The sequence below is a fragment of the Chironomus tepperi genome, unplaced genomic scaffold (assembly GCF_022539635.2).
Source record: "Chironomus tepperi strain 1889 unplaced genomic scaffold, CSIRO-AGI_Ctep_v1 contig_89, whole genome shotgun sequence".
Lineage (NCBI taxonomy): Eukaryota > Metazoa > Arthropoda > Insecta > Diptera > Chironomidae > Chironomus > Chironomus tepperi.
The window spans coordinates 431,693-457,867 of NW_027226211.1; the positions used below are offsets into that span (position 1 = coordinate 431,693).

The following is a 26,175-nucleotide window of genomic DNA, read 5'->3' on the forward strand; positions in this document are numbered from 1 at the left end:
TAATAATTGTGCTAATTAGTATTCTCTTTTTGAAGTGAATATTTTATTTTCATTGTAAATTTACGAGATTTTTGATTGATTTTTCGGATAAATGTTTTGGTGAAATCAGGGAAGTTTTGGAATATTTTGAGCTGATTTATAACAAAATTCAGTGAAAATTATCAAAGTTCTAATTAAAATCAACCTAACGTGTCCAATAAATTACAGTACTTGAATGCAAAATATAGCAATGGAATAAAACTTCAATGACTTCTAGTTAGAGCTCTATAATTTAGAATATTCAATAAACCTTCATATTTATCTCAAATGAATCAAAATTAGTATTTTTTGCTACTTAAATCCTTCAATAAGGTTTCCATTTTAGCAACGGAAAAGCGGTAGTGACTTAGTTGGTTAGAAAATCGGGCAGTTGACTCTATGAGTCCGGGTTCAATTTCTTTGAAGTCTTGTTGAATTCAAGTGCTGTTTTGATGTTCTAATCAAGTCAAATCAATCGGTTTTTTGTGATTCTTAACCTAAATTGTGGTTAGATACGTTTCATTGGTCATAACGAGGGTCAGAGGAGGCAAGTCAGCCTTTTAAAACTTGAAATCCATATGACTTTCGTGTGGCATCCATAACTTCCATTCCGTGTTAATAAAATAGCTTTGGAGAAGCCTTAAATACTCCGTGATGGACCATTCTTCATTTGAGTCGCTTGTGTGGATATTATCGTAGATAACTTCAGCATGACTGCTTAAATTACAATAATATTGCCAGATTTACAGCAAATTAGCAAAATATCGAACATTTCAAAAGCAATCTACTCAATGCTTTTCAAATAATCGATGTAATTCCATCAAACTAATCATCAGTACACAATCTGCTAATAGTAGTGCAAACATCAATTAATACAGACATCAAAAAGAATATTATCCTGATAATTCTAGCAGTAAACGAAAATAAATCAAGTAATTACATTTCATATTTCTCAATTAATTTTTCAAATCGAAAATGCATCAAAAAAAATTATCATATTAAGTACCTTAAATTAAACGTTTTAATAGTACTCAATGCATAAGCAATACAAACTGATTTGACTTTAAGGTTGCAGTTTTTGTAAAATGATTTGTTACAGCAACAAAGTTAAATTGTACACAATTAAGTAAGTACTTAGACATGAGAAGGATTTGCGTACTTGTGATTGGGCGTTTAATGAAATATTCTGAAAGTTTTGGTGATTAGCTGACCTTTAGAATTGTTTCGTGTCAGAGCTAGACATAGTTGAAGTTGACTTTAATCGACTCGATTAGAGTCAAAGCAATTTGAATTAAAAAAAACGTACCCGACTTGAGTAGACTTGACTCGATTTGTGTAGATTTGACTCGATTTGAGTCGACTGGACTCGATTTGAGTCGAATGGACTCGATTTTAGTCGACCAGACTCAATTTGAGTCGAATGGACTCGATTTGACCCGACTAGACTCGATTTGAGTCGAATGGACTCGACTTGAGTCGACCAGACTCAATTTGAGTCAACTAGACTCGACTTGAGTCGACCCGACACATGACTTCGAGTTCTGTTTCGTACGATATTTTGTCTATTTTGTCATAAATTTGAGATTCTATCAATTTTAAGCGATCTAAATCAAAAACTACGCTCATGACTAATAGTTACATCTCCAAATATTTGCATTATAATACATACATGCTAATCAATTCCTCAAAATCCCTACAAATGTGCTAAAAACATTCCCATAAATTCCCAACCTAAAGTCAATTTCCAACGTGTATTATGGAAATTCCCATTTCCAAACAATCAATTTCAAAAAACAAAACTAATTTTTGTTTTCGTGCAAACTCAATTAATCAGCATCAATAATGAGCATTAATCCAATTACGTCTAACTAAATGCATTGATAATTTAAACAAAATTGTTGAAAGCTTATTTGCCATTTAATTTTTTTTAAAATATATACACGAGTTAAAAAAAAACAAGTCGACATTAAAATAAGCACATTTGGGTGCATTCAACAAGTTGCAGTCAAGTTCATGTGTAACTACACACGTTTACGGCTTTTTAGAAGGTCGAATGCACAGATCATAGACAGGAAAAAATCTTGAACTTGAATGAATTTAATGGAGATTTATGCGTATAATAAATATCAATTAAGAGAGAATGGAGAGGATAAAAAAATTAGAGACTACATTATCAGCATGCGTGTATGTGTTGTGGCGGTGTTATTTGATCATAAGTATGGAACTAATGTGGAAGGTCGTTGCTTAAGAATCGTGTTAATATAAGAATTATTAATGACTTCATTGTTTACGTTTTTTGTAGCAAATAAGAATTTTTGAGTGTGGTGATGTTTATATTGTTGGAAGAGACTTACTTCCTGGTATGTGGTACGAGTGTTGAACTTTTGGGGCTTGGCTACTTTCCTGTAGCCAACAGTCAATTAAAATTCAAATCTCAATAGAAAAATGCAGGCCATTTTGAATTGAAATTCAATTTTTCTCCACAAATTCGCAACAAAAATGGTCTGAATGGCCAATTTTCTCAAATACCTCGTGAATTTACAATTCATCTCCATTTGAGTATCATTCACGTTATATTAATGAACATATCCTCAAGCATCCGTATCAATCAAACCTATTCCCGAAAAAAAGCTACAAAACAGCATTCCGCACTCCACTGGCCAATCATTTGTTCTTCTCAATATTCTCGAATAATTGACAAATTCAAATGCGAACTCGCGTTCAATACTTGAATAAAGCGCTCTCAAATATTTACTCACTTTTTTGTGTTCACATTTTATTTTGTAAAAAAAAGATTTTATCTCAATAAAGCAAATCTCAAATTCAAATATGAATTTTAGAGTCAATAAATGTTATGTACATGATTCTAAATATTCACATGAGATATTCAATTTTAAATTAGTGAATTTGATATTTATATTTCATTCAAAAAAACTAATTTTATGGAGATTCATGCTTCAAAATCAATTTTATGTTAAGATCTTTTTATGAATGAAAATTGAGGAATTATTTCATATACATATTTGCATTTGAAATGCCTTTGAATATGATAAGATTCGAGAATGGAATCAAATATTTTCCACAAATTAATAATTGACTTTTAAGGATTTTGAGAAAATTATTTAGAATAGAAAATTTGAGAATTATTGGGTGATTTAGAAATCTTTGAATTGAAATATTAGAGTGGAATGAAATTCAATAGTGTTGTGAATTAAATTAAATATTTGAGATTGTTTCAAATGAATTTCATGAGAACGTCGTTTTATGAATGCAGTGAGAAGTTGCTTATCAGATTTTATAGCTTTATTTTATGAAATTTAGAATATTTTATCAAAATTTTCTCAATTTTTAATAAATTTCATTGATCAAGCTTCATTCAACTACAAAATTGTGATTTTTACAATTTTTATATCAAATCAAATCATAATTTAAAAAATTTTTGAAAATAAATAAATTATTGTGTGTAGGGCAAGATATTAACAACTCAATATGCATAACAAATATCTTTAAATATTATATAAACAACAAAATTCAAGGATATTTAAATAACACTTGATATTTGCTGAATTATTTGATCAAGAACATTCAAAGAATTTCAAAACAGCATTGATCAGCAACTGCGAACTTTGATTCAGGCCAATAAGTCACCTTCCATTCTAAATTGTAGAGTTAATGCAGGTCAATTCAGTAAAAAAAAGATTTAAATTTGAATTACATTTAATTCAAGCTGTTGAATTGTTCATTGGTCACATAAGCTGCTTAACATTTCAAATCTTGAATTTTAAAAGTGAAAATTTACAATTTTTAATTCATAAGCTCTAAAATTTTCACTTAAAAAGTTAAGTCTGAATTCTTCAAATTTGCACAAAATTCAAATAAATTAAAATTTTAAAGCTTGTTCAAAATTCAATTTTCAAAATAACTATGATGTCAAATTGTAAATACATACATCATACAAAAAAATTGCATAACAGCCATAAGTATCCAGGCAACACTGAAAAGTGTTCTAAATTTGTAGTTAAATGAACGATGCATCCTCTAAATTCCACTTTTTAACACGACACGTACGAAGCAACATCAATTTTATTAAATTTTGATTTAATGAACGATTTCAATAAGCAATCCTCAACTATTGCCAATGGAGAACATTTTTGATGCATCGATGTTCTATTTTTTGGTTTTATTCACGTCTATTTGGGCTTCAATAAGGTGATGTTGATTTGATCATTGTAACAGTTTTTGAGGTTTTTGTATTGAATTGCGTTGCATGTTTTGGAGATAAAATTAAATTTTGGACTTTTTTTGGGGGGTCATTTAGTTATGAAGTGATTTACAAATTTTGACATATCGATAAAAGTCTTTTTAATGGCTGAAAGATCGGCTCTTGATGGAAATCACAAACAGAGTGATGCAGATACTCGGTCTCTTGGCTCACCATTGGGTCTGTTGGCTCATCATTGGGTCTGAAAGCTCACTATTGGGTCTGTTGGCTCATCACTGGGTCTGTTGGCTCATCATTGACTCGATAGGCTCATCATTGGATCTGAAAGCTCACTATTGGGTCTCTTGGCTCATTACTGGGTCTGTAGGCTCACTATTGGGTCTGTTGGCTCATCACTGGGTCTGTTGACTAAACATTGGGTCTGTTGGCTCACCACTAAGTCTGTTATCTCTCCACTTAGTGTCAGAGCCCTTACTTTGGCTCCGAGTTGGCTTCGGTCAAATCCGAGCCTACGCTTGAGTCACGCTGGCCTTAAATCACTATTTTCAGACATCTTAATGCTGTTTGCCGTTGCCAGATTCCACTCTGCTCATGCATAACACTGACAAAAGTTATGTACACTCTCCACTGTTCATTTTTCACCATAAAACTGAAAATTCTGACATTATTCATCATAAAATTTTTGTAAAATCACGAAAATTATTTGAATGGAAGTTTACATTTAAAAATTTTTCAATAGCACAGCACATTCAATAACTAGATAAAGTCAATGTGCAGCACAGGTGAACATTTTATTTAATAAATATTTATTCATATCAAAAGGCATCAATGATGAGCGTTGCTTTTCATTATTTGTACAATATGAAACATTAAAACCGCTATAAAATAATTAAAAAAAATTGTTCAGCTTCTGGTGCTGTTATAGCTTCAAAAAAATATGTGTACTGCAATTTGCATGAATTTTTTTTTTTTTTTATTTTCATGTACTGAGTATAAAATTACGTAGCAAAATGTGTATGTGAATATATTATGAATGGAAAGTATATTTGATATCCCAGGCATAAGGTTAACCCACAAAACGTATTTACATTGATTCTTAATTTTTAAATGGAGAACGTTTTGTGGGAGAATTGGTAGGCTAGAGGTCATTTTGAGCAATAATTTTTTGAAAATAAAATTGAAATAATTTTTGATGGAAAGTTGTGAATTTTAGTTGGATTTTGGGAATTTTAAGGTAATTGAGGGCACTTGTTTGCTGAGTTGGTTTGGCGTAGAGCTCGAAGTAGACTCAAATTTCACGTAGAGTCATGAGAACTTGAGTCAATTTTTCATACAAACCCTAAGTTGACTTCGAGTTATAATTGGCCGGACAGATCAATTGTGATTCATGGCCTCCGATTGGTCGATGTTGTCTAAGGGCTCATCCAAAGCTGTAGGTCTGTAGTCTTGGAAGAACTATAAAGTAGAGTCGAAAACTGCAGGATTATGCATCTAAAATGCTGGAATTGCAAGCCTGCAGTTCTTGACCGTACCATATGTATTATGTTACGCTCTTAGAAGGGGACTCAGGGTGTGGTTAGGCTTCTATTGATATTTCGTTACGAATAAGGCGGAAGGACTCAAAAATTCGATTTTTTACGTTACGTAATAAGTCAGTGGTGGACAACCTGTTTGTCGCGGCACACTAGTCTATGGGTTGCGGTCTAGGCTTACAATCAAGATATGTCACGAAGACTAAAAAGCTGCTCAACACTGTAATAAGTGAATAGTCCTCTAGTCAATCCTCAATATCATGTGCCAATCCTATCTCTATCAAAATCTTCCTTCCATGAGTTTGTTGGCTTCCGTCGTGTTTAAAGCTCAAACTACCCAAAAACCACCAAAACACACCCCATAACTACACCAAATCCCCTTTAAAAAATACTCAAACTGCGCTAAATTTAATTCAAATTCAATCGACAACCACAACATACTTACACATTATATTTCCCCATTCACAATATGCAGTAAAACTGCTTAAAAAAAGAGCTGAACATATTCAGGATAATGTAATGTAATTTTTTTCGCTATTTACATGCAAAATACAATTTCATGCTCGCATACATCCTCATTCGCATTCTCATTCTCGCGGACTGTTTATGACTCGAGCATAATTGTTTTTTCAAATTTTTTTTTTTACTCCCTCCTTTATTTCAGCCAAAAAAAGGAAATGGAAAAAGAAGAAAGCAGACACAAAAAACATTCTATGAATTTTAAAAATTCTGGTCTCATATAAATGGTTTTATTCATGCCGAATGAGCAGTTTTGCTCCTTTTTAAAGAAAAGTTTTTTTCAACAATGAACAGTGAATTGTGCTGGTGGCGAAAGGAAACTTTAAGATATTTGTGGGAGGAAAAAATTATTTTGTTTTGATAAATGAGTTTCGTTAATTGAAAGTTCGTTGTACATGTTTCGCTTCTTTGGTATCTTTTGGGGGTATTTTTTTTTTATCGGTTTGATTCTGAGAATGGTGGATTTTGTTGAGAATTTGGGGTTATGTTGTTATGACTGATTCTAAGCTGTTATAGCTGATTCTAAGCCCACTTCGAGCGGTATGATGTAGCGAATGGTATTGTATGACGTAAAAATGGCTCTAAAGCAGCCACCAAAACAACTTTGCGTCTTGAAGCTAGCACTGTGACGCGTCACACGCGTCATGACGTAGCAGTTTCTTTGCGAACGTGTTGAGCTTTTCAGTCAATTGATGGTCTGATCGTTAACATGACGACGTTGCGGTGTCTTTGCGAACACGTTGTGCTGTCAAGATACATGCATAGGCACAACATGTGTCAGTCAAATGTAAGGGCGGTAGTGTCACTTAGACATCATTTGTTATTTGACGATTGGCTTAACCTAACAGCACAAATTGGTTAAATGACCCAAAATTCGACACAAGACGGATTAGACTCGGGCATCAAGACAAAGTCACGCATGTCTGGAACCAGATTTTTACCGATTTTTTTTACCAATTAACCGACTTGAAATCAGTCCAAAATTCTAAGCTAGCAATACCATTTATTCAACTCAAACCATCGGTCAGATAGCAAGAAAACTAATATATCTGAATCACCAACAATTCTTCAACAACGAAAGCAAATTAAATGAAATCTAAAGTTCATGTTGATTTTCAAAACTTTTTAGTTATTTTTTTCTTGCACTTCTTATTTACAGTCAAGAGAAAAAAGACCAGGAAGAATCATTGCAATCGTAATTGAAAAGTTTCATTTTTTTTTCATTCATTCATTCATTCCCCGCTGCTCTTCCTGAATCACAATGTTCTGTGTGAAAAAAAATTATTTTTCTTCATTTCAGAATTTATACATCCACACATAAAGTAAGAAGTATAAACCATAATTGGATGACTAACTATAAAAGCTAGAGTAAAAAATATAAAAGTTTGCATGCGATGTTAAATTAATTTTTATGGTACACAAGAATTATAAAAGAGTCATCGTGCATATGTTTGATTATTAAGCGCAGATTTTTGGTGCTTCTGAATGTTAAAGCCTGACCATGGATGGTTTTGATACGAAATATGTCCAACAATTTGACATTTGACATTCAAAGCATTAACACAAGAATTGGACAAGACATGAAATTTCAACCAAAAAAATATGTTAACGTTGACATCCTCAACAAGGTTTAGTCACCCACATTAAAAGCACAAAAAAAAGATTTCCTCATTTCCATTAATAATTGAATAAAAGCTTCCGACTGAAGTGAGCTTTATATTATATGTACAGATATGCGACTGCTGTTGTGTTATTCTTTCTCATACTGTGTCTGCTTTAAAAAATCGAGTGAATGGGATGTTAGTTCCTTGGGATGGAAGCTTTTGTTGGGTTAAGGTTGAATAATTGAAGTGAAAAAAATATATCATATGGGATTCAAGATGGAGAAGATGGAATATATTGGATTAATGCAGAGGATGAAGTCGAAGTCAACTTGAATTTTACATGAATTCGAGTTGAGTTTAGACGACTTTTCCACACAAATTCTGAGTTGATTTCAAGCTCTGATTATTATGAATCTCTTTATGAAATGCTCGGAATCAAGATGCAATTTTGATACGGAGTACAACATTCTCTAACAAATGCAGAATCATATTTTAGCCAATTTTAAGTTGATCTACTAAAAAAATGTTTAAACATTCGTTTAAAGCTTAGATAGGGCTTAATAAACCTACAAACTTAGCAAAATTGGTTAAGAACTCTCCATAACCAGGTTAATCGATCCAAAATCCGGCACTAGGTTTGCATGGCTGGCATGATTCTGATATGGTGTCGGATTTAAACCGAAACTGACACTAAGTCAAAGTAATGTTGACCTGGAGTCAGATTTCAGATCGATTAACTGTTCATACTATTTTGGCCTAGCATTTCACGTCCGTAGAGGAGTATGCATCAGTGAAATGGTTTTAAGGTGACTTTATCTTACCAAAAAGCACAAATAGCGCATTCAGCGGTAAAAATCGACAATGGCTTCTGGATTTATAGAAGAAATAAGAGAGAATTATGAAATAATATCAATAATACAGATCAAAGAAGAGATCAAGATGCAATGAACTTGAAGTACTTAGTGTTAAATGTTATTAACTACTTAAGACTGTCTTCTAGGTCACTCTCCTAACAGTAAAAACTCCATTTAATAATTTCCAAAAGTTACCATCCCCAATAATCCCAATTTATCAGGAAAAACTCATAAAAATTGATTTTTTTTTTTTTTTTCATTTTTCGTTATGTTTCAAAACATAATAAATTCAGTTAGGGAAATACTTTTGCTATTTGATACTTTAGTATATTTATTTATTTTTTTCACAATCCAACATATGTATGTGTCATATTGTATGATTCCTCATGAGATAGAGTGACAATTTGAGTCACAACGATATAAAGGAATAAAAATTACAACCATGCGATGCCTGAGTGAAGAATTTACACGCGTGGGTGTGTTTTTGGGGTTATACGTAAGGGATTTTTTTTGTTTTTTGGAAGAATTCTTGAATGAAAATTCTTTGTGATAACTCAAAGTGACGTTAAGAGATGGTTTAAGTGCTTTGTTCACTTTTTTCTAAATTTTAATGTTTTTATGGAAATTTAAAGTTTTAGTTTAATAAGTTTAGGGGTTTATTATTGGGTAGAATTCATATTTTGTGACATCTGTCAGGGGTGTAATAAGAAGGTGGACTGGGGTGCATTTAGAGGGTTGATGGGGGGTTTATTGAGAATATTGGGGTATTGAGGAGAGTAAGTGGTTGTGTGTGTTGGTAGTCAACCTTCATATTTAAAAATTTTTCATTTTTCTAAGGATTTTCGTGAAAAACATCCCAAAACTCTTGCTAAACCTCTCAGACCTATACTTGAGCATCACCTGCACATTTCTTTAAATTAATCCTTATCAACAGAATTTGCCAACCTACATTCTCATGAATTTTAAATTTTCCAAAAAGAAAAATTGCGGAAAAACCCAAAAAAATAATCGATTTTGCCTCGAAAATCATGAAAAATTCAAGATTCTCACAAGTCAACCCACAATCCTCCGTCTGTTCTTAAAATATAAATTATCTTATCACAAAAAAGAACCTAAAGCAGACAAAGTTAAACTTCATAAAGTCAAATAAAGTCCCAAAATTCCTTAATTTGACTCTCGTGTCAGTCATTCATTTCTGACACATTATTCTCTATTAAAATTGTGACGAAATCAGCGCTTCTTAATTAAGTAAAATTTTATTTTCATAAACATTAAGCTGTCCCGTACTTTCTTTTGAAGTTTTGCCTTTATCCTCGACGGTGTCTTTATTAAAAAGCACTGAAATGGGACGACACAAAAACGCTTCTTCCATTTAGTTCCTTTTCTATTATTTCTTTTACGCATGATTTACATCTTCCATTTCAGCATGAGAAAGAATGAGCTTAATGAAGATATTACGATCCAGTCGGAAGAAAACAAAGACAAAGAAGAAGAAAAAATTTTAGTTTGTTGTATGAAAAAGGAAATTAAATTCCTTTTTCGAATGGGAGTTTTGGATGATTTTATGTAGGAAAGAATGGGATGTTGTTGCGGTTTGTCTGTTGATGTTAGATAAGGGTTCACAAGATCAAGATAGTTTGGAACTGCCTGTAGTATTTAGACAGCGAAAAAGCAACAATGGTGAAGTGGTTAGGGCTTCGGCCAACCGACTCTTATGTCTCTGGTTCGATAACAAAGAAAGTCTTGTCGAATTCAAGATCTTTTCTGCTGTTGTTTCAAGTCAAACTAACTTAGTTTGTGTCCTCGCGACACAAAAATTGTTGCTAGGCATATTGCATTGGTATATCCTGTCTGGGTCATGCAAATGTACAGAGTTGGAAAAATCCAAAACGCCATTTATAACCAATCCATAAAATTTTCTAGAGAGAATAGTTTGAAGTCATCAGGTCAAATGTGACCACTGATCTTCAAATTTCGACATTAGTTCCTTCCTTTGCAACACAAGGCTCCCTTTGGCAGCCATTTAAAAGCAACTAAGAGTTTGTAGTTCAATTGGACTCTGTAATGACTCCACTATCTGCTTTATGTTGCTCATGCTGTTATCAAAAATATACTATAAACATAACTATCACGTACTTTCCATTATAATGTAGTTATTGCTAAGATGTCATGGATGCAGTGGTTAACAGATGTGAATAAATGACTCGTACTGATGGAACAGCTTAAAGGTGATGCGAGACCTTTAAGCGATCCGGGAAAATAATTTGAAAATCCTAGAATTTCGAAGATTAAATTGTTATAAAAATAGCAATTTCTTTTATTCTACCCCGAAGTTGTAGCGTTCCAGGTAAATGCTTTACTTTCCCTATTCAGTTAATTCCTGTTTCCTCCTGTTACTCCAATGAATCAGCACTTCATAATTTACAATTCGTTGGTTACTACATTAACAATCTTTCTAATGAAATTGTTTTTCTTGGTATTTCTCAAGTATTTCTCAAGCATTCTTAAATATTACCATTATGGATCATTTTTAAAAATATTACATAGAAAAAACTCAAAATTATTATGACTACTTGTCTTGCTCCAATTTCATAATTCGTAAACAAATCGCAATTTATCATAATAATCTTAACGTATTTAACTTCTTATTTTTCTTAAAAAAAAAAACAGAAGTATGAAAATCACAAACAAACTCGAGTACGAGAAGGTGATGAGCTTGGTAGGCTAGAAAAAAAAGAAGGAACAATTTACGTAAAATGAAAAATCTTTTCGCTTACATCTTCTTCTTCTCGTTTCTAACATTTCTATTTATGTGCAAATCCGTTGAGCGCGTGTAAGGACTATGTAAATTTCACTCTCTTATCCCTAATGCCTTTACTTACTATATAACAACTTTTACGTTATCACATCAATCATCAAAATGTATTTTTTTAAATAAAAAGAATCACTGCTTCTTAAAAGCATCTCTTTTTATGTGAATGTGTTACTTCCTATGCTTATTGTTGGATACTTTAGCTCTATTCAAGATTGAATGTATGGAAAAAAAATAAATTGAAGCATAAGAAGATGATATGAATTGTGAGATTTATTTCTTTAAATATGAGGATTAAATGGTGCTGTATTAAGGAATGGAGCAACAGTTTTTTGAGAGATTTGAATCTTTCTAAGGATTTTCGTGAAAAACATCCCAAAACTCTTGCTAAACCTCTCAGACCTATACTTGAGCATCACCTGCACATTTCTTTAAATTAATCCTTATCAACAGAATTTGCCAACCTACATTCTCATGAATTTTAAATTTTCCAAAAGAAAAATTGCGGAAAAACCCAAAAAAATAATCGATTTTGCCTCGAAAATCATGAAAAATTCAAGATTCTCACAAGTCAACCCACAATCCTCCGTCTGTTCTTAAAATATAAATTATCTTATCACAAAAAAGAACCTAAAGCAGACAAAGTTAAACTTCATAAAGTCAAATAAAGTCCCAAAATTCCTTAATTTGACTCTCGTGTCAGTCATTCATTTCTGACACATTATTCTCTATTAAAATTGTGACGAAATCAGCGCTTCTTAATTAAGTAAAATTTTATTTTCATAAACATTAAGCTGTCCCGTACTTTCTTTTGAAGTTTTGCCTTTATCCTCGACGGTGTCTTTATTAAAAAGCACTGAAATGGGACGACACAAAAACGCTTCTTCCATTTAGTTCCTTTTCTATTATTTCTTTTACGCATGATTTACATCTTCCATTTCAGCATGAGAAAGAATGAGCTTAATGAAGATATTACGATCCAGTCGGAAGAAAACAAAGACAAAGAAGAAGAAAAAAATTTTAGTTTGTTGTATGAAAAAGGAAATTAAATTCCTTTTTCGAATGGGAGTTTTGGATGATTTTATGTAGGAAAGAATGGGATGTTGTTGCGGTTTGTCTGTTGATGTTAGATAAGGGTTCACAAGATCAAGATAGTTTGGAACTGCCTGTAGTATTTAGACAGCGAAAAAGCAACAATGGTGAAGTGGTTAGGGCTTCGGCCAACCGACTCTTATGTCTCTGGTTCGATAACAAAGAAAGTCTTGTCGAATTCAAGATCTTTTCTGCTGTTGTTTCAAGTCAAACTAACTTAGTTTGTGTCCTCGCGACACAAAAATTGTTGCTAGGCATATTGCATTGGTATATCCTGTCTGGGTCATGCAAATGTACAGAGTTGGAAAAATCCAAAACGCCATTTATAACCAATCCATAAAATTTTCTAGAGAGAATAGTTTGAAGTCATCAGGTCAAATGTGACCACTGATCTTCAAATTTCGACATTAGTTCCTTCCTTTGCAACACAAGGCTCCCTTTGGCAGCCATTTAAAAGCAACTAAGAGTTTGTAGTTCAATTGGACTCTGTAATGACTCCACTATCTGCTTTATGTTGCTCATGCTGTTATCAAAAATATACTATAAACATAACTATCACGTACTTTCCATTATAATGTAGTTATTGCTAAGATGTCATGGATGCAGTGGTTAACAGATGTGAATAAATGACTCGTACTGATGGAACAGCTTAAAGGTGATGCGAGACCTTTAAGCGATCCGGGAAAATAATTTGAAAATCCTAGAATTTCGAAGATTAAATTGTTATAAAAATAGCAATTTCTTTTATTCTACCCCCGAAGTTGTAGCGTTCCAGGTAAATGCTTTACTTTCCCTATTCAGTTAATTCCTGTTTCCTCCTGTTACTCCAATGAATCAGCACTTCATAATTTACAATTCGTTGGTTACTACATTAACAATCTTTCTAATGAAATTGTTTTTCTTGGTATTTCTCAAGTATTTCTCAAGCATTCTTAAATATTACCATTATGGATCATTTTTAAAAATATTACATAGAAAAAACTCAAAATTATTATGACTACTTGTCTTGCTCCAATTTCATAATTCGTAAACAAATCGCAATTTATCATAATAATCTTAACGTATTTAACTTCTTATTTTTCTTAAAAAAAAAAACAGAAGTATGAAAATCACAAACAAACTCGAGTACGAGAAGGTGATGAGCTTGGTAGGCTAGAAAAAAAAGAAGGAACAATTTACGTAAAATGAAAAATCTTTTCGCTTACATCTTCTTCTTCTCGTTTCTAACATTTCTATTTATGTGCAAATCCGTTGAGCGCGTGTAAGGACTATGTAAATTTCACTCTCTTATCCCTAATGCCTTTACTTACTATATAACAACTTTTACGTTATCACATCAATCATCAAAATGTATTTTTTTTTAAATAAAAAGAATCACTGCTTCTTAAAAGCATCTCTTTTTATGTGAATGTGTTACTTCCTATGCTTATTGTTGGATACTTTAGCTCTATTCAAGATTGAATGTATGGAAAAAAAATAAATTGAAGCATAAGAAGATGATATGAATTGTGAGATTTATTTCTTTAAATATGAGGATTAAATGGTGCTGTATTAAGGAATGGAGCAACAGTTTTTTGAGAGATTTGAATCTTTAGTGATAATTTTTGTGGATGCTGTTGTGAAATGGTGGGTGTAAGCATGGATTAAAGGTTTTGAGGGGAGTTTTGGATTTGAAAATACTGAAACTAATGCTTTAATCTAAATTGTTGAAGTTTTGACCCTTAAGAGCATATTTAATGACTTTAATTTAATCTACTCTCATTTTCTCAAAAAAGTCTTGCAAATTGAGAGAAATTTTGAGTTTGGAGGAGGTTTTGATATCAATAACTCTTCTGGCCACGGTCCTGATTAGAAATTTAATCGATATTGTTCATGTCTGCTATTATTGACTACTTAATAAGCTACTTAATTAGCTGTACAGGCTCTACAAATCAACTATGATTCATATCATCCTTTAGTGGACGTATGAAGCTAGGCTTATCGCTGGCTGCCCTTTTTCAACTTACTTACTTACTTACTGGAACCATGCTCCGACTTGGAGCCTAGGTTGCTACAAAATGCTTTCCATCTGACTCTGTTGCAGGCTGTTTCACAAAGCTTTTACAAACTCTCAGTTTAGACATCTTACTGGCATTGTTTCACTACCGTCCTACGTTATGTTGCTCTTGGAGCACCTGGACACCTTTTCCTTGTGGATTCCAACCAAGAGCAGTATAGCAAGCTTGTGTCTCTCTCCCAGCTACAACACTATTCCGTTTTCGAAGTGCCAACCCTATGTCAACTATCAATATTAAATGTAACACTGTCTCTAACAACAGCCTCTTTCTAAGAGCTATCTGCCCTAACTTACAAGCATATGCTCAAAAAACATCTTACGGTACGAATGAGTATACTCACTAGGTACTGTAAGATGTTAGGTCCTCTAAGATTCTAGTGAGCGCACTTATTGGTACCGTTAAATGCTCATTGAGCATATGGTTCTATGTTAGAGCTGGCTTATAATGAGCTACAATCCAAAAACCCAATAACTCATCAAATCATAAAATTTCCAATACTTAACAATATTATATTCCAAACACAAAATAGCATCATAATTTCCAAAATAAGAAAATTGAAAATTCGTCAAAAATAAGAAACATAAAATTCAATTCAATTGATAAATGCCAGAAATGGCTGATTTGAATTGACAATGACATTGAAAAATATAGAAAATTGATTTACATTTCATATTCTAAAATTGAAATTCCTGTAGCTTATGCTGATTGTTATAGAATATCAAGCACAATTTGTAACTAAATTAATGTTGATAAGATGTGATGTAGCATCGGGACTATTTAACAATAAGTCACTGGATGTTGACATTTATTGAGTTGAAACTGTCAGCTTTAAAATGATGTTGATCTCAATTTGTCTCAATCATGCTGTTGAACTCATAAATTTTTTGATATGATGACTGCTTGTGCGTCACAATCTCGTCCACAAATCATCATTTCACCCACACAACTAGAATGATATTTTTAAAAACTTCTTTTTATCGTCCAAAAAAATCACAATAGCACTTCCTCTACTTATTCTACTTTTTTATTCATCTAAATTTATAACATTTCTCATTCTAGCATAATTCAACCCAGTCATCATGGACGCTGAAACAGATGGATTACCGCCCATGCAAAGTGAAACAAATTCTCACGTAATTGACGTTAAACCACGCCGAAAAATTCTAAAAACACAACAGTCAACGGTGGCAACAAGACGACAACAGGCCGTTTGTGTTAGACGTGCACATAAAATTTATGGAACAAAAAAGAATCCGAATGTGATATTAGATGGATTGAATATGACAGTACCGAAGGGTACAATGTAAGTGATCTTTAAACATTTTTAAGTAATTTAGCTTTGTCACTCATAATTTATCGAGCATGTTTTGGGTGACAAATGTAAAAAGAGTTAGTCGCGACAGGTCATTGAGTGTTAAAAGAGTATCCGCCGTTGGCAGCAATTAAGTCAGTGTAAATCACATTTTTTTTTATTTCAAGGCGTTTTATGTGCTGTTTTCGCATTCAATTACGGCTTATGATATGAACATTAAAGCTAAAATTACAGAGTATTTAATAATAGCGAATAGGTGAATGTCGACGACGGCAAGTGTCTATAATTATTAATTAATTTCTATTAGTGACATTACGAGCGTCATTGAACTTGAACTTTCTGCTTTTGTGACTTTTTTTTATTATGTCTGAGCTTATTTGTTTGTCACGGTAATGAGCGGAAAGTTTTATTTTTATGTGATTCTGTTAAGATTTTTTCTGCTTCTAGAAGGAACTGAATAAGACTTTTTTTTTGTTGCACAAAGGAAGTTGAAGACTTGATCTTCTTTTGAGTTAGTTTGAGTTTTTTTTAGTTGCTTTAATGATGTTTGTTTGCAATTATTTTCGTACCAAGAATGAAAAGTTCTTGAGAACTTTTTGATTTAATGATTGCAAATGCGATTACTTTGAGCGTAAAGTCTTAATAAAGGGTGACTATTTGTTTTTTGCAAAATCAGAGCTCAATCTTGACTCAAACTTTATAAAAAGTCGAGTAAACTCGACAATGAAGTGCTGTTGAGGCTCCAGAGCGGCGTGATTATTGCTTGATGCCAGTTTTGGTTTATATTCGGCACTATGGTCGAGCTACACCAGCCTGGTTCTTAGTTTTGGTTAAATAAGCAACCACCTGGCACCACGCTAGTTTGACTATGGGATGGCACCAAATTCAAACCAAATCCGGCAACAAGTGAAAGCCACGTCAGCCTGGCACCGAATTTTGAATCGATTAACTAACTACTAATATTCAGGAGCATCGTCCTAGTAAAAATACAGCAGATTATAACTGTATCTAAAAATCAGGTCCCGTACCTAGTCCCAAACTTTCATTTCAATCCCAAAAACACATCCCACATCAACAACATTCCATCTCCAAGCAACTTTATGCACAAATTTACACAACATTGATACAAGCATCTTCAAAAGATTTACAGTTTTTCGAAAGAAGTCTTAAAAACTTTGACAGAAGACTTAAGTAAGAATCAAGAAAAAAAAAGTACAACATGAAGATGTAAAAGTTTCCTTGCAGAAAGCTTCAAATATTTCTTGGAAATATAGAAGAAAAAAAGAGAATAATTTGAAAGTCTTGTGGCTCTCATTTATTTCTATTTTTCTTTATGTCTTGTTTAAGTTTTTAATAAATTTTTGTGTATGTTAACGAGGAGACAGTGAGCATACTCATATTAGCATGCTCATTTGCTCATTCCCGAAATGCACACGGGCAAAAATGACCGTAAATTCGTACTCTATCCGGTTTTACTCTAGCCTAGTGTTTTCCAAACTTCTTAGTGCCACGGCACTCCTAGGTGGTTAGCTACGACCCAAACCTCCTACATCATGTGTAACAATACGGCACTACTGTAGTCTGAGGTCGGATTTCATCGAATCTGCTCTGGGACCAGAATTTAGCTGGTCTAGGGCCTTTTTTCAGCCATTTCTACGCCGTGTGCCTTCTGGGATTGAGCATGTTTGATTTTTTGAGCATTTTCATGAACAAGCTCCTTGTCTATTTAGGATTTATAATGTAAATTGATAGTTTATTGTCATTTCAATAAGTTGCAACTTATTTTCGACTGAGAAACATTAAAATCGATGGAAAAGATTGCATAACCAATGAATATTGTAATGGGAAGGGAAAGAAGCTCCTAAAAATTCGTTTTTTGCGTCCATAATAAGTATAAAGCCAGTTTCCCAAGCAACAGAGTTCATATAAAGTCAAAGTAAACTCCAAACTCCCTGTTGCTTCCAAATGCCCCGCCAAATGAAGCCATATGTCTCTTAGACTTAAATCCTTAAATTTTATAAAGCCATCAGAAGCATGAAAAGCTCTTCCAACTTCAACTGAGAATTAATAATCATAATAATGATGTTCATCCAATAAAAAGAGACTTCATACAATTGATAGAAAGCAAATTTATAGTGAAAACTTTATCTACGATCTACAACGATGTAATATCATATCATGAATATGAAACACGATGGCTTCACATCCATCATCATTACAAAAAAAAATTTTAATCAAAACTTTCTTGATGTCTTATTATAAAAAAATTCCTCTATAAAGGCTTTGAATATGAAAAAATTTATAGTTTTGAATAATTTTACGTCAAAGTTTCCGTCAATAGCAGAAGTCAATAATTTTAAGTAAATTAATAAATTATAAAAGTTTTTTTTTGTGCTGTATCGAATGTCTTCTTGATGCTTATAAACAGCAGCAAAAAGGTTTTGATCGAAGAAGAAAATTTATTAAAAATTTATTTAAAATTGAGTTTTTTTTAAACCTTTTTCATGGAAATTATTACTTTTTTGAAGGCATTCAAAGGATGTAGGATGTCGGTTTTGATAGAAAACTTCAAAAATCTTTAAAGTTTTTTAATGAAGATTTAATAAAAGTTAGTAGAACTATTCAGGTGGAAAATATTGGCACAGATACAATTATCGACATATTTCGTGACTTTATATTCAAATTTCTTATTTTAATCTTTAAATTACGTCAAATTCAAATAAACGCGCAACTCATTACTCAGCCTTAAAAACTTTTTTTTTTACAAGAAAAACGTGAAAAATTCTTCAAATTTTAACAAACTCAAACAGAAAAAGTTGTAAAGAAAACATTCAAAAGTAAATTTCATTAATTTTAATTACCTTATAGAATATTAAGTTTATTTGACTTGATTTTAGGTTCATTAAATGGAGAATTAAAGATTTATTCTGTTTTGATCAAATAGTAAGAATCTAGAGCCATAAAAACGAAGAATACTCCTGTATAATTTTCGACAAAGCTCTTTTAATAATACAAATTCAAGAAACTGCCTCAATTTGGAAGTCATATGAATGCCACATTTAGGCAACTTTCATTTGGAGCTTGATTACCTTCACGGTACCGTCAGGACATATACACGTCATTTTGATGATTTTTTATCAACAAGTCGACGTAGCGAAGATCTGGTGACTATTTTGTATTGATTGAGGCACATAACTTGACCTACTTACTTAATAGATTGGCTGTACAAATCAAGTATGATCCAAGAACTCCTATAGTTGTCGCTTCAAGTCGACTCCAACGCTGGCTTCTACTTGCCAATACTCAATACTAATAACAATGCAATAATGCAATCATAGAGTCCAAAAGTCGAGAAAATGCGTCCACAGGCTGATGTATCACTGGCTTTGAGTCAGATTTAGCATAACGCAGCACCATTCTAGACCCTCATTGGCCTGAAAACCCCATATTTACCTGAACAGGCTCCTGACTCAGGCTTCAAATAGGATTTGACATAATCTGGCTCCATTCTAGAGCCTCACTAACTTAAGGACCCTATTTTCCGACTTATTGACGTCTCATGCCTTTCTTGTTAATTAAAATAGCTTTTTAATTACACAGAACAAGACAATATGCTTACCAAATTCAACATCATTCTCCTTATATAATGCTTTAAGACAACATAAACGGATTAACTTTCCTGACAAAAATATCTCTTTCATTATTGATGAGTTCATTCATTTTGATGATTAATGTGAAATAAATTTAATGTAAAGGAAAATAAGAAGTTAAAGTTTTGTTTTTTTGTATAAAAAATACTCAAATTTCATAATTCTCAAAAAAATTGTAACATGATAAAGTCATTAAGGCAAAAAAATAGGAACGAAAATTGTTAAATCAATAAAATTTTCTTTAAAGTTTTCTTTTTCCATCTGAATGAAGCTTGATTGAGATGATTTTATTACAGTTAATGCGATTATGTGCTGTGAAGGGTTCTTCAAAAAATTGTCTAGAAAACAATTTAATGCTTAACAAGACTTTAAATTTTATGAAACTTTTTAAATCAATTTAATTTAAATTATTCCATCCCTTCAAGCATCCCCAAAAATCTCGTTTTAATTCATTTACATGTTACATAAATTTAATTGAATTATTAGCTTTAAAATATGTGAATTTTCATAATAATCTTGTTGATAGTCATGTTATTCGGGGTAACAGCATATGACGCTTTACTATAATATGGAAATTATATTCAGCAAATAATTTAGAACTTTAAAAACCACACCCGACTTTATGTTTTATGTAGGGTTGTCAATTACAAATACCAATATTTGGGTATTTGGTCCATTTTGAAACTATTTGGGTCACCAAATAATTTGTATTTTCAAACCAAATAATTTGTATCTACTCTTATATCAATATAAGAGTTAAATGTAAAGAAAGTATGAAATTTTTCCGGAAAATCTTATAAGTATAAAATTTTGAAATACTTTTTTAGAACTTTTGACCATTGTTTTGATTAAATATCTAGTAAATACAAAAATTTAACACATGTTGTGGTTTTGAAAGTCAAGACGAAGAAAATCGCCCTTCATGTCCTTTGATTAGAATGGCTAGAGTCATAAATAGACTTAGTTCTAGACATTAAATTATTCAAGAATACTAAAAAACAGGACTGAGAAGTTAAAGGTGCGGTATATTTCATTGAAATCCATTCAATCTACGTCAACAAGTGTTCAACGAACCTTCTCTGTATAGAATGTTTTTGGTCGAAATTTTCTAATCATATGACTGACGAGAAGTCAAAATTTTATTACTGTTCTTTGGAAAACAATCAATTTCATTACTTCTAAGTGAATTGTTATTACTAATTGTACGCTAGGCATGAATATACAGGCAATTTTTTGAAAATTCAGATGTTTTTATGGTCATATCCATTCTTTCGAAAATATTTGGTATTTGTACAATATTTGGGGGTCTCGATATTTGGGTATTTGGTATTTGTACCAGAGTTGGCAGGACTCCAATGTGGAGTCCGGACTTTCGGAGTCCGGACTCCGAATGTCCGGACTCCAAAAAAAAAAGTGGAGTCCGGACTCCAAAAGTCCGGACACCCGTGGAGTCCGGACTCCAATGGAGTCCGGACATTTGGAGTCCGGACTCCGAAAGTCCGGACTCCGGGACTCTGGGAGTCCGTGGAGTCCCATACAAAAATTTTTTTTTCTTTTTCGGTTACACTGTGTAACAGTGGTGAATTTTTTGACATTTTTTTCGGTTACACTGCGTAACCCGAGTTGAAAAAGTGAATTTTTTGACATTTTTTTCGGTTACACTGCGTAACCCGAGTTGAAAAAGTGAATTTTTTGATATTTTTTTCGGTTACACTGCGTAACCCGAGTTGAAAAAGTGAATTTTTTGACATTTTTTTCGGTTACACTGCGTAACCCGAGTTGAAAAAGTGAATTTTTTGACATTTTTTTCGGTTACACTGCGTAACCCGAGTTGAAAAAGTGAATTTTTTGACATTTTTTTCGGTTACACTGCGTAACCCGAGTTGAAAAAGTGAATTTTTTGACATTTTTTTCGGTTACACTGCGTAACCCGAGTTGAAAAAGTGAATTTTTTGATATTTTTTTCGGTTACACTGCGTAACCCGAGTTGAAAAAGTGAATTTTTTGACATTTTTTTCGGTTACACTGCGTAACCCGAGTTGAAAAAGTGAATTTTTTGACATTTTTTTCGGTTACACTGCGTAACCCGAGTTGAAAAAGTGAATTTTTTGACATTTTTTTCGGTTACACTGCGTAACCCGAGTTGAAAAAGTGAATTTTTTGATATTTTTTTCGGTTACACTGCGTAACCCGAGTTGAAAAAGTGAATTTTTTGACATTTTTTTCGGTTACACTGCGTAACCCGAGTTGAAAAAGTGAATTTTTTGATATTTTTTTCGGTTACACTGCGTAACCCGAGTTGAAAAAGTGAATTTTTTGACATTTTTTTCGGTTACACTGCGTAACCCGAGTTGAAAAAGTGAATTTTTTGACATTTTTTTCGGTTACACTGCGTAACCCGAGTTGAAAAAGTGAATTTTTTCACTTTTCACACCAAAAAAAAAAGTGGAGTCCGGACTCCAAATGTCCGGACTCCACGGACTTTCGGAGTCCGGACTCCAATGTCCTGCCAACTCTGATTTGTACAAATAGCAAAAACCCAAATAATTGACAACTCTAGTTTTATGATATAGGGAGCCCTTGTGGGAATTTTTAGAGGAATATTGAGTTGAAGTTGGTGCAGAATAACTCAAATATGACTTGATGTAGGCGATAACTAGCCGAAAATGAGCATGCTCATCTAAATCACAGTTGTCAATCAATATACATGAATATACTCGATGCTATGAGCAGATTAATGGCCATGCTTCTTGTCTATTCGATAATAAGGCATCTTGTGCAGCCATGACAACTAGGAAGTCATGTTTAAGCCTGAAATCGAAGTGCTCTTAATTTAAATGCTTCATCAATCCCTACACATGCGTCCATAAGTGGATTATTGGATGATTTCATATAATATCCACTTTATCGAAGTTTAGCGTTAAATATAGCGGTTCCGATGACTGATTTTTAGAGGTAATCATGGGAGTCAAAACAACTAACTTACTTACTTTACTGGTCGTTCGAATCAATTGTGAACAATGACCTTTCTTAGTTTTCCTTTTTAAACTGGGTCTTTCGCTGGTAAACGCTTCCGAATTACCAATGCCAAGTGTATTCCCATCTCTGTCGCCAGCATCTTTTTATGAGAATATTCAAAACAAATTGACGTGCAATGGATGAAATAATAGAATTTTTCATTACTGTACAGATATGTTGGTTTTGGCTAACTGTGTAACAAACATTGGCAAACGGTTGCCAGCATTAGATCTGGTTTTTGGCAGAGAAATAGTAACTAACATAGAACTGGATCGATTATGTGTTGCATACGACGGAATAGCATTCATCCAAAATTCAGAAGAAATTTGTTAAAATCTTCAGGTAAACTTCAGAATTTTAAAGCAGACTTCTCCAAAATTCCAAACCAAAACATCCCTAAGGATCTCAAATTTTCCTCAAAAATTCTCCATAAAACATTAATTTTCTTCGTATTTCCCAAACCCCAATTTTCCTGAGAAAATTGTGTGATACAAATAGACATAATGAATAAATGAATGCGCATCATGATGTGTATATTTAAATCTACATACATGAGAGTTTTAAAAGAAAAGGAACAAAAGGAAGAAAACGACAATTCTAATGTAATTATCAGCTTTTTGTTTTCATACATCCGCAATTCAGTATTGTTGTCGAGATATTTTGTGAAGGAAAGAAATTAATGGAAATGCTCAAGTGAAGGATGAGGCGGAAATGTTTGGGAAAATATGGCTTAATTTTGCGTTGAGAATTTGAGGAATTTTAGGGAATTTTAGGGAAGAATTTTTGAAGATTTTGAAGGATTTTCGGTAATTTTTGAGGAATTTTCAGCATGAATCCCAAAAATTTTGGTGAATTTACCCCGCTACACATCAGTTCCCCAACCCTGTCTCAAAACTATCAAGGAAGTACTCAAAAAACTTCCTAATTTTCATAACTAAAACGCCTGTTGAGCACAATACAGCCAAAAAATCATCTACATCCTCAGAAAATTCAATTATATTCAGCTTTTTAAAGTATTTTAGCCAGCCAAACTCCGTTCATTTTCACCCTCATATACTCAACATTGAGCATATACGAACATTGCCAGTTCTTCATAATGAATAATGCCGAGATTTTCTCGTAATTAATTTAAAGGCTCAACAAAAAGCCATGTAGAGCACATCATATGCATGATAATGGATTCATAAAAAGAAAACGAGAAGAGAGAGACGAAAAAAAAGTCTTTTTAAGCGTAAAGGGAAAATGTGTGTATGAATGTATTATGACGACGATGATGATGATGATGATGATGTTGTTACTATACATCCATATGATATATACATAAGTAAATAAGTGTTAGACTTTTACGTACTAAAATAAAAAGGAAACAAAAAGTATCTCGACGAAAATAATTGTTGAAGCATTAAGCGTACATTATTCATAGTGAGAATCACATAAAGAGATATAAAATTCGCAAGCACATACACAAAAATCTCTCGTTTGTCGAGAATAAGGTGAATGATTATTGAGGGAGATGATGGGTGGATTGGATGGCTTATATGGTTTAGTTGAGTCACATTTGATTGAACTGAGTATTTCATGATTCTATGATATAGCAATCCTGAGCAGCAAGATGGTTCTTCCAGGGCAATTTTACGTCTTATCCTTAATAGGGCTTCATAGTGCTTCCCTAGTGCTCTTCGGATATCATAACCTAAATGTTTTATGATTAAGAAACAATTATTCTTGTGAGAATCGAATTCTAGTCCTAAATAGTCTTAATAACGAAATGACAATGATTGGTTCGAGGGCTGGATGAGCATGATGTGTCTTCATTGCTAGACATATAAGGATATGCTTGTATTTAGATGATTTTCTCGTAGGAATCTTACAAACGCGAATTATAGCTAGGTACATTTGAGGATTTACAAGGTCTTATGAGGTATTCATGTCCTTGCAATGTGTAGAGCTTGCATGCAGTTCGGATATCAATTCAAATTGTAGGTCTAAAGGGTGTGGTACAGCACATTGTTAACCATTGTGCCAGCTCGTAATAATTGAGCTAAATATCAAGTTTGTAGCTAGACTTACGGTCGTCTGATCGCAGCCTGTTTAGACTTTAAGGGAATTTTAGGAATTTAGTCATGAAGAACCTTAGCAAATTAAAGAATCTTTTCCAAAAAATGGAAGAATTTTACCTCAAGCCTCTTTCTCTTAACTTTTATTAAATATACCCCTGAATCTGGCTCATTAAATTCAACAGTTCAGGCAGATCCTCAACATTCCACCCTCCAACTTCCACCCCCTTTCAAAACAAATAAAAGAAAAAACTCAAAAACCACACCAAAGTTCACAGACCTCATTTAAAAAGAAAATACTCAAAGATAACTCACAAGAAAATGATAAATACACAACTTTTACACTTGTGTAGCACAAAAAAGAAGTATATATTGTAGATTTACACCCAACGCACTTTGTTAAACAATGCTTATAATAATAAAGATAAATATTGTCAACTTTATGATTTATTACACCGTAAAATTGTGAGGTGGATAGGCTGAAATGAGTCGTGTATTATACACACGCAACATATATGCGATTCACAACCTTTAGGCATTTTTTGCTTAACATTCATGAATTAAGTATGGAAATTAATTTTAGTTGAATGGAAACTTCCAACTATGTGGCGTAGGATGTTATTAAGAAGTTCCTTAATGGGAAGAAGATGATGTGGCTTTGTGACTTTATAATATAGCAAGTATGATTTAAATGAGATATTAAGGAGATGCTGAATGAAGGATGTCGTACAATATATCAAAAATATGACAATCTCGTTGAATTCACTGCGGTTTTGAGGCAATCAAATCATAAAGTTGACATATTTATGTGACATTCAAATAAAGTCAAGCATAACAAGGATTTTAATTGAATAATTAATTTGCAAGTACAGTCATGCTTAATGTGTGTGATTATCGATTAAGTCCTTCAATAAAAAAAATTCAAAAGTTTTAAAGTTTGTCCTCATTATCCATTTAAAATTCAAGCTATTATACTCAATTATATTTAATCAATCGATTACAATTAATTGTTAATTTTACCTTCATTGTTCTACCTTTCGTTGATACATTTTATCTGATATTTAATGTCAATTGACATTCAGTTTGGGGTGGTTCATATTAATTACTTTTTTAAAGTGATATTGAGGAAGTTGGAGCTTGATTTTAATGGGTTTAATGGGCAAACTGTGGGACATTTTGTGTCTATGAGGATAAGAAGTCATGGACTAGACCTCAGTTGAGTTCCTTAACTATTATGAGTAGAACAGGATGCGATTTGGCAATTTTATGGCTAAATATTGACTTGATGTGTCTGGAACGTGCCATGATGTGATTAGAATCTTATGTAGAGTTAAAGACTTGGCATGAATCCATGAAAAGTCAAGTTTGTAACTAGAAAAACTAGATTGACTAATCAGAGCCTGTTCCACTCGACTAAGGAACATCCAA

The 26,175-nt window shown here is 32.7% G+C and overlaps 1 protein-coding gene across 1 annotated transcript in view; it reads left to right on the plus strand.

Moving 5' to 3' along the window:
- The window catches only part of LOC139086888 (ABC transporter G family member 20-like), a 57,993-nt gene that overhangs the window by 23,257 nt on the left and 8,561 nt on the right, over positions 1-26,175 (plus strand). Inside the window, exon 2 of the mRNA XM_070635512.1 lies at positions 15,770-16,013. Coding sequence (XP_070491613.1) covers positions 15,790-16,013 — 224 coding nt within the window. The 5' untranslated portion in view covers positions 15,770-15,789. The remainder of the gene's footprint in view (positions 1-15,769; positions 16,014-26,175) is intronic.